General features: G+C 40.3%; 1 protein-coding gene across 1 annotated transcript; it reads right to left on the bottom strand.

Moving 5' to 3' along the window:
- Positions 1-6,768: 6,768 nt before the first annotated feature.
- Positions 6,769-9,546, bottom strand: LOC147612935 (large ribosomal subunit protein eL19y-like). Its single transcript, XM_086782212.1, has 5 exons — positions 9,309-9,546; positions 7,853-7,975; positions 7,454-7,767; positions 7,300-7,352; positions 6,769-7,023 (listed from the first exon to the last, which is right to left on the bottom strand). The coding sequence occupies exons 1-5, from the start codon at positions 9,418-9,420 to the stop codon at positions 6,999-7,001; spliced, it is 627 nt and encodes a 208-aa protein (XP_086638338.1). The 5' UTR covers positions 9,421-9,546; the 3' UTR covers positions 6,769-6,998.
- Positions 9,547-10,303: the final 757 nt, after the last annotated feature.

The following is a 10,303-nucleotide window of genomic DNA, read 5'->3' as shown; positions in this document are numbered from 1 at the left end:
CTCTGTTCAACTCCTGAGGAGTTTTGCTTTCCTGCATAAGTAGGGTAGCAATAGGGCCAAAGAATCTATCCTGCATGATCTTCTCTCTTGCTTCAATAATCAAAGGATTTGATACTACAGTAATTGCAAAGCAAGGAGGCTTTTCTGCTGAGGGCATCTGCTACCACATTTTCTTTGCCTGGGCGGTACTTGATTTCAAAATCAAACTCCTGTAAGGTCTGCATCCACCTTCTTTGGCGCATGTTGAGGTCCTTCTGAGTAAAGATCCACTTTAAGCTCTGATGATCTGTCTCATCAAAGTGAATCTTTTTCCTAGTAGGTAATGTCTCCACAACTTTAAGGCATAGACTATTGAAAGTAATTCCAGGTTGTGGACAACATAATTCCTCTCATGCGTTCGGAGCTTTCGGGATTCATAGGCCATTGCATGACCTTCCTGCATGAGTGCACCTCCGAGGGCAAAACCACTTGCATGAGTTACTACCTCAAAGGGTAGAGAGAAATCTGGCAGCTTCAAAACGGGACTGGTGGTTACCAAGGCGGTCTTCAACTTATCAAAAGCACTCTGGCACCTGGCAGACCATTGAAATGGGGTATTCTTTTTTAGAAGGTTAGTCAAGGGGAAGCTATGAGAGCATACTTTGGTATAAAAATCCTATACCAACTAGTCAATCCCAAGAATCCTCTGACTTCTTTCACTGTCTTTGGTTTAGGCCAATCTATGACTGCTTGGACTTTTACGGAATCTGGAGAAATTCCATCTGGCAGCTTCAAAACGGGACTGGTTACCAAGGTGGTCTTCAACTTATCAAAAGCACTCTGGCACCTGGCAGACTATTGAAATGGGGTATTCTTTTTTAGAAGGTTAGTCAGGGGGAAGCTATGAGAGCATACTTTGGTATAAAAATCCTATACCAACTAGTCAATCCCAAGAATCCTCTGACTTCTTTCACTGTCTTTGGTTTAGGCCAATCTATGACTGCTTGGACTTTTGCGGAATCTGGAGAAATTCCATCTTTGGATACCAGAAAGCCCAAGTATTCAACAACATGGTCGGCAGAGAAAGTGCATTTGCTCTTTTTTGCAAAGAGTTGGTGCTTCCTTAGAATCTCAAGAACTTTTCTGACATGAGTCTCATGGTCAGCTGCATTCTTTGAGTAAATCAAAATATCATCAAAGAAAACAAGAACAAAATCATCTAAGTATTCTCTGAGAATGTCCTGTATTAAGCAATTGAATGTAGTTGGGGCATTTGTCAATCCAAACGGCATGATAGTGAATTCATAATGCCCATACCGAGTATTGATGGCTGTCTTCGGGATATCTTGCTCATTAATCCTGATCTGGTAATACCCAAATTTGAGATCTATCTTTGTGAAGATCTGGGCTCCATTTAGCCTGTCCAAAAGCTCATCAATTCTTGGGATAGGATGCTTATTCTTAACTGTCAGCTTATTTAGACCTCTATAGTCCACACAGAGTCTAAGCGTTCCATCTTTCTTTTTCTGAAAGAGAACTGGCGCACCCCAAGGTGAAACACTGGGTCTTACAAACCCTTGTTCTAACAGCTGTCTAAGCTGTTCCTTGAGTTTGATGGCTTCAGGGAACTAGCATTTTGTACGTGCGCAGGGCTACTAGCTGAGCTCCGAGGGTCAATTCAATCACATGATCTACTTCCCGAATTGGAGGCATTTCCGTTAGTTCTACTGGGAATAGATCATCAAATTCACTTAACCATTCTGGTTCTTTAGCCTTAAGCTTTGAGTCTACTGGGTTCATTTTGACAACATAAATTTACTGCTTCTTCCTAAGTCCTTTCAGCAACCTGGAAGCTTTTACTAATTGAAGGTCTGGGGATCCGAAAACTCCAGTTCCTTGAACTTTGTTCCCGTGAAGGTCGTGGTCTTTTTGAGCAAGCTTCCACTTTATTATCATTGCAAGACCATAAAAATATATACAAAATTTAATAATTAGAGATATCAATTTTGTTGTCATCACCTCTTCCCCTCCCCCCAGTAAATCCACATGCCTATCTTAGGCTTCTGCTAGCCATGGTGTACGAGGGTAAAATATCTTTAGTTGGTACTCATTAGAATGTCCAGGAACCTCCTGGGTGGCCATTTGCATATTTCCAAAGATAGGTGTTGTTTTTGAATTTTTGCTTAAAGGAGCCTTCCCAACGTTTTGAAGAAGCTTCTTATCTAGCCGCTTCTCCACACGGCCAACAAACCTCACGACCAAGCTTCCTTCCTTGGGTTCTAGCTTCTTCTTCTTATTTTTGAGAGTGTCATACTTGCCTTGTGCCATTGTTGTGCTACCTCTAAATTTTGAAGTGAAAGAAGCCCCGCTTCTCATCCAAGGTCTCAAATTGTACACTAGGCATTGGTGGGCATGATTTTCTTCTTCATTACTCATGCATGCAAAAGATGTATGAAGGCTTGTGATTTCCAATTGATAGCGGGTAGCTTTTGGAAGTTACCTTGACAAAATATCTTATAATTCCTAAGGTTTTATTTCATGTGTCAATGTGCACATTGTAACTACCGCAAATATGCTCTTTAAATACTTTGGTATGTTTGTTTAGTCTAGTGATATGGATATATAAGTGGGCCTTATGCCTACATGTCTTAGCAACTCTATTAAAATAAGATGGTAACACATGCCAACTTGTGGATGATAGCGTGTGGAGATCATATGGAGGAGTGTGGAAGGACTATAGTTCTAAATCACCCCCCTTGGCATAGAATAATCCAAATTCTTGAGTGCCTTATATCTAAAGATACATTTAACTACCTGCAAAATCTTAGTTCATGGGCAATGCATAAAATTTAAAAGCCGTAATACACCATATTGAATGTATGACCATGAGTTGCACAAATATATAAAGCATCCAACAGCTTGATCATTAGTGGTTATCTCGAATGGTTCTCCAAGATCTTGCAAACTGAGCTTTTACACCAAGTTCCATTGGTGTGGGGATTAGTTTATAACTTTCCATATTGAACCTTTTGAGAAATGCCTTGCTGTACTTAGATTGCTTGATGAATATACCATTATCTTGCTATATAAACTGCATACCCAAGTAGTAGTGCAAAAGACCAAGATCTGACATCTCCAAATTTGAGGCAAGGTCAACCTTAAAGGCTATGATTAAACCCTCTATTGGTTCTTATCAATAGCATGTCATCAACATAGAGAATGACAATAAGCAAATCATGCTTGTCCTTTTTTAACATATAATATTGTTTTCTGTAGGACTATTTTGAAATCTTTGTCCAATTAAATAGGCATGAATGTTTTGGGTACCAAGCTTGGGGACTTATTTTAAACCATATAAATCTTTCTATACTTGCATGCCTTTCTTGACTAGGTTGGGAAAATCCAATTGGTTGACTCACATAAACTTCTTCGTATAAATCACCATTCAAGAATGTTTTTTTGATGTCCACTTGGCACACTTTTCACTAGGATTGGTAACAAAGCATCAAACATGTCCAAGAAATTGGCATAGGTATGTTTATTGAATTCCATCATAGGATAGACAAAATCCTCAATAAAAAGAACATTCCTAGTGATAATGATTTTCTTAGTAAGAAGATTTATAGAGACGATAGCCTTTGGTTTCTGAACTATAGCTAATAAAAATGCATTTCACTGCCTTATCACATCAAGCTTAGTCTCTGGATCTAAGATAACACATGTACATATGCACAAAATAACCAAAAACATGTATATGCTCAACCTTGGGTGTTCTATTACCAAGCTTCATAAGGCGTGATGGTTTTCAAATCTTTAGTAGGGCACCTATTCAACACATAGGTAGCACACAAAGAACTATTTTTATCCAAAACTTGTGTGGAAGCTACTGACCTTTAACCATACATTTAACCATCTCCATGAGAGTCGTGATTCTTCTCCTAGCAACACCATTTTGTTGTGATGTATAAGAGTTGTGCATTGATGATTAATGCCTTTTTGTGCCAAATATTATTTAACAACATTAGATAAATATTCATCTCCTCTATAAGGCACCAACTATTTGAAGTAATTGCACCAAGGCAGTTGCACTGAGACATTAATTCTCGTCAAGATCAAAGCTACGAACATCCATAAGTGAGAAGTCTTCAAGGAAAACATTTGCACCAACTGACCCCTTTGAGGAGTTCTAGAAGCGATTGTTACCAGCGCGATGGGGTTCATCACCACTACATTGATAAGACCCTATAAACCCTTGGTAATTGAAGTTTTGGATCGAACGATTATTAAAGTAGAATTGGGCAATCGAATTGATCAAACTACAATAGAATCGAAAGATTGAAGACTTGCATCAAATGATTATTGAAGTAGAATCAAGCGATCGAACTGCAATAGAATCGGATGATTAAAGTCCTGGATTGGATGATTATTAAAGTATAATTGAGCGATCAAACAACATTAGAATCAGATGAATCAGACAATTGAAGTCCTAGATTGGATGATTGTTGAAGTAAATTTGGGAGAGACCAAACTACAACAGAATTTGGCGATTGACAAAGTTAAATTGCTCGATCGAAGAAGTTAAATCACCAATCAAAAAAGTTAAAGTATCGATAAAAACATTGAATTGAACAATCAAAAAAGATCAATCAATCGAGTGATGAAGATGAATTGGGCGATTAAAGAAGTTTAATTGTCGATTAAATTGGTCCTAAATCACACAGTTGAATCATGTTGAATCCCATGATTTCTGTAGGAATTGGACGATTGTAGAAGTTGGTTTGTTGCCGATCAAACTTGACTTGAATCGCACGATTAAATTATGCGATTGAATTGTGCTAAATCTCCCAATTTATGCAAGAATGTGATAATTGTAAAAGTTGGATCACCGATCAAACTAGACCTAGATCGTTGATTGTAAAAACTTATCTGTCATATAGCAAGTTATCTGCCACATGTCAACTTGTGGTGAAGCGATGAGTTGACAGAGATAATAACATAATCTTGGCCAACGACAATATTTGAGACAATGGATGAGCTGTTAGAGATAAACCCGACTAGATAGGAGTCATTAGAGGGAGTTGATTGTGCTACAAGAAGAACCCCACTATTGGAGATGAGCTGTTGAAGATAGACCCGACTTTAGATGAAAGCCATTGGATGGGTCTGACTGTTACAAGAAGAAGTCATTGGACAGAGCCATTATTCGAGTCAGTTGAAGCCGACTACACCTTGTTGAAACTGACTATAGCTTGTGAACACAGTGATGCTCGAGCTCAGAAGAGCCTACTGCCCTCACTCAAACAAAAAACACACACCTACTATAGACCAAATTTCAACCACCTTCACTTCACCAAATAGAGAGCTTCAATGGAATCTTGAAAAACACTAAAGATTTAACGATGGCTCTGGTACCATTGTTAGCTCACAATGGAGATAAAGTCACACACACAAAATGCTCAATGAGAAGAACATAAGGGTGTAGAGTGTGAGAGAGAATGCCTAGCTCAAATGGGAGAGAGATGTAGCTCTCTACAAGTACAAAGGAGAAAGTACAAATGAGCAACAACTCTAAACTATGGATGTTGGTTAGTTATATACTAGCTAACACTAAGGTGTTCGTTCACACCTAGATGGCCATAAGAAAAAACCCGATATAGGACAAAAGTGCTATGGCATCAATACATGGCCTCACTATAATACTACCATAAATATCTAACATTCTTTAGAGCAACAAGATTAGCAAAAATCCTTGCTTCTCACGAGCCTTTCAACTTTCCTTCCATGAACTATGACCTCACATTTGACATTTATATCTTCATCTTAACTTAGAAAGAGAAAGAGAGATGAGAAGGCTATGAGGTTTCTTGCACGTGAGTTGTTGATTGCAAGAAGTGACCAAAGTGATTTGAGTTTCTTAGGAAGGTGTAGATAGTGGATGGGATTCTTCTTTATAGGAAGAGTTAGTTTGAGTGTAGAAGTCGAGGATCACTCCATGTTTTATAAGGGAGACAGCTTTGGAGCTTTCATCCGAACCGTTGTCTACGGTTATGACATCGTCGTCCTTGACAAAAACTGATCATTTTGGAATACTCTTTGATGTCTTCTTCCTTTGGTTCAATCTTACTAATCATAAGACTCATAGCTCTTCAATTTTTTATTAAAATACCATGTGCATCTTGAGAATAGAGAGTACCACATGGCAACAAAAATAGACACTTGTTAAATGTGATATCCACACGTGTGTGTGTGTGTGTGTGTGTGTGTGTGAAAGCAAATATATATATTCATGCTTCCGTATTCACATGTGCTTCAATTTCTAAAACTTCTAGCAAAGTTATTAACGACTTACATTATTTGAACTCCACAGCATGTGACTAGTCCATTCAAACCATCATATTTTTAATATTTGACAATGAACCTTTGCTTAACGCTATACAAGTTGGCACACCAAGAACCGTATTGTTGGTGATGCTATTTAGGATCAAATGCACTAACCCCTTCTAACCCCTTCATTTGTTTGCCGTACCCCAATTGGCACAATCAAAAATAACCCACCAAATCTTTGAGCATGTTTCATTTGAGAAGATCAATGTATATCACTCATACACTACCATTTGTAATTATGGTTTATCTTGAGTATTTATCAATTGAGGAGAAAGATCACAGCACCTACGCAAAACTAGTTTGCCTCCCATCAACAAGATCTCTATAATTTCAACATCAAGCTCATCAAAATTTTGAACCAATCATTAGAAAAACGCAACAAGACCAAAGCGTGTAGAGACTAGCTCAACAAATAATACGTCTTAAAATATATATTTTTGTTCATAAGAAGTAAAACCCTCGTCTCAAAAAACTCTCCAGCACCTACACTCCTCCACAGAAACAACCACAAACTTGCCAAAAAGCAACCTCTCATGCAGCAAAGTTTGTTCAACAGTACGACCCCCCATTGACTCCCAACAAAAAACTATCCACTGTTGAGGATCCTGCCAAAGCTCCGCCCCCACAGTTTTTCTTTATTTCTTTGATTTCTTTGTTACCCTATCGACAATGACAAGATGTTAGTATTTATTTTCTGACATGCAGATACCATACACACACATTACAAACCTGCATGCATACATACATCTACATACACACGCACTTATGTGCACATGCACGCTGACACACATATATACACAAATATCTGTGTGTGTGTGTGTGTGTGTGTGTGTAAACATGCGCGCACATATTTAAAAAAATTTGCCACACCCACACACAAAACATGCATGAAAAATATAGTGTAAAAGCACTAGTGTAAAAACATGTAAAACATACTCAGGAGCAGAGCCAGTCACAGCAGCAGCAGGGGGCAAATCAGCAGTAAGTCCCTGCGACATCGAAAAACCCATGTGAAAGCAACATCAAGTCAGCTCTTTTGGCTCGCAATAGTGCAAAGCCATAATACACTATACAACAGAAACAAACAAACCTGTGCCAAGCGCTCTTCCCGTCTAGCACTTTTCCTCTCCCGGATGGCTTTGCCTTTGGCTCTCCGGGCTTCAAACTGATCAGACAACGTCTTCTCCCTAACCTTCTCAGCCTTAGACTTGTGAATGCTTTCCATTAACACGCGCTTGTTCTTAAAGACATTACCCTTGACCTTCATGTACATATCATGGTACATGTGCTTGTCGATCTTTTTGGCTTCTCTATATTTCCTCAACAGGCGCCGCAAAACACGCATGCGCCTCAACCACAGCACTTTTGATGGCAGCCTAGCCTCCCTGGTACCGCGTCTCTTACCTTAGCGAGAAATCCACAAAAGAGCCACTTCAGATGGACAAGCCTGTTGTCTGGGGAAAACTAACATAATTGAGAGAGTATGCACCATATCCGGAATGACGCCCTTTCCTTTTGGCCTCCAAGGCACGCCTAGCCCTTGCCCTTGAATGTATCTTTGTCGGTTTCCGTATCACAAATCCATCCTTCACAAGCTTGCGGATGTTTTGACCTGCATATGACAACGGCAAGTTTACAAACTCTCACAATCAATCTATGATTTGCACCTAAATGGTGCAATATGATTTAATTTACATTGCGCTACCCCTCATCTGGTGTAGGGTTGATTGAGGTTAAATTCATAAGAAAAGGTAAAATAGAGATTAAATGCAATAGCACCTGCAGAATTTCAATAATTCACACCGTTGATGGAGTAGGGAAAGAACACCAGGAGTCCTTTCCCGAGAGAAAAATGGTGACCAGCAGTGGCGGAAGGACAACCAACCTCCTATCTCAACCATCAAGGACGGAGGAGTGAGGTGTGCACCCCACCTTTTTGGGGAGTGGATTCTATCCTGCTAATTAGTCACGATCCAGGGTATATTCAGGGTAGCTTGTTTTACGGCCACGATTTGCATTCCACGACCCCCTCCTTGATGGATTAGGGGAAGGGCCCACCAAACCCTTTTTCAGGAGAAAAGGGCAACCGGCGGAGCCGGGAGCATTTTTCCTCTTGGTGGGAAACAGTTCCCCAGCAGTGTTCATAGAAAACCTGCAATTATATTTAAGCTCAAACATCTGTAAATTCTCAACAAAAACCTGCAAATGTTTAAAGGCCCAAGCTTTGTGATTTGTTGAGAAAAATCACTGTTCCCCAGGCCCTTGCCCGACCATCATGGTTGAGGGGAGGGGCAGATGATAAGAGACAACAGTCTTCAGAACATTAAATTGAAAATGACGTGAAGAGGCCTGGCCGAATGACAAATAAGAGTCCTCACAATATTAAATTGAAAATGAGGTACAGAGGTCTGACAAGCTGACAGATCAGGTCTGCAGGATTATAGCTGAGCTGTACAGATCTGGAGAAAATTCTGGTTTTTCTTGCAGGTGGATTCGATGGTTGAGATTCCTGCTCTACGAAGATATACAGGGATACCCAGAAATCACAAATGAAGAGACTCCAAGTATATAGTGCTTCGAATCTGTGGGTTAAAATGTGGAAGATTAAACCAAACAGCCTTGATTACGATTGATTAAGGCAGGTAATTAAACCAAATACCCATGATTAAATGCGAAATAACAATACCCATTATTAAATGGCAGTTTAAGGCAGATGATTAGCCCAAATCTCATGACTGGAAGCCCAAATGCATGATTACATGCAAACAAGGTTGCAAAAGTTCCTACTTTCGAAAGCAGAAAGGATTACTTGAGGCTGACCGGGGCCTAATACCATCATTATAGAGAAAATGTATTGATTAAGTCTTCTAATTAAAACCACAGTCCAAATCCCATGATTGATTGCCAACAACTTCTTCCATTTTTTGAGAACGATGGGGGCTTACGTGAATTGGCCATGGAGATTTCGTTGACCTCATTGGGATCCAGCCACACTTTGCGCTTCCCGCACTTGAGCACACTGGCCGCCAGGCGCTTCTGCAGCTTCAACGACACCATCGCTTCCACACTCGCAGCCAAACACAAACCCTAATCGCAAGAGTGAAGGAGAAGACACCAATCGTAGACAAGCGGTTCCACACTTGAAAGGCGGCCCCCGTGGTTCCACACTCGTGAGTCGCGGCCACAGAGCCTTGGGCTTTTGGAGCCCTTAATAAGGTTGTCACATGGTGATACCAAGTTGTGGTTGTGTCACGTGGCGATACCAAATTGTGGTTGTGTCACGTGGTTCCTCTAGGGTATATACTATATACACCGTGGTTTTGCAAAAATAGCTACAAGCCTAATAAAACTTCACCGCCCACTACGTTGCCGACTTCAGAGATTTGTAGTCGGTTTCGAGTGAACCAAGCCATATCTAACTTAGCTAAGATCCTCTACATACATGGAAGATGTGTTGTAGAGCTTTTTGCATGGAGTTTGCCACCAAGAATGTTGTTGTCCTTCGTTGTGTGGTGAAGTATCTAAGGCACATCAAAGGAGTATACCAAGGAGAACCTAGCTAGGCGAATAAAGGTTTATCTTAACAAGGTGTCTAGCAACAACCTGAAGAGGTGCATGGTGGTGTTACATGCCTATGTTTCGGTGGTTGGCCGAGAAAGTAGGTGTGTTGGAGTTGTACTAGGCAAAGCATGTTGTCATGAGCAGATGGCCCCGCGAGCTTTTTATGCTCGGATCTGAGTAACTCTTGAAGGGCATCCAACAACACATCAAGGAATGAGGTGCAGTTACATGGCATCGCGAGATGAAGACCATGTGTCTGGGAAGTGGGACAAGGAGCATGTAAACCTAGGTGCAAAGAGGATGGAGGGATTTTTGACAAGAAGATGATGGCAATGGTGATACACAAAGGAGGAGGCGACTTCGAATGGTCATGGAATAA

Source organism: Cibotium barometz, chromosome 44 (assembly GCF_041138505.1).
Source record: "Cibotium barometz isolate CiBa-2024 chromosome 44, ASM4113850v1, whole genome shotgun sequence".
Classification (NCBI taxonomy): Eukaryota; Viridiplantae; Streptophyta; class Polypodiopsida; order Cyatheales; family Cibotiaceae; genus Cibotium; species Cibotium barometz.
This window is presented reverse-complemented; position numbering and strand designations above follow the sequence as displayed.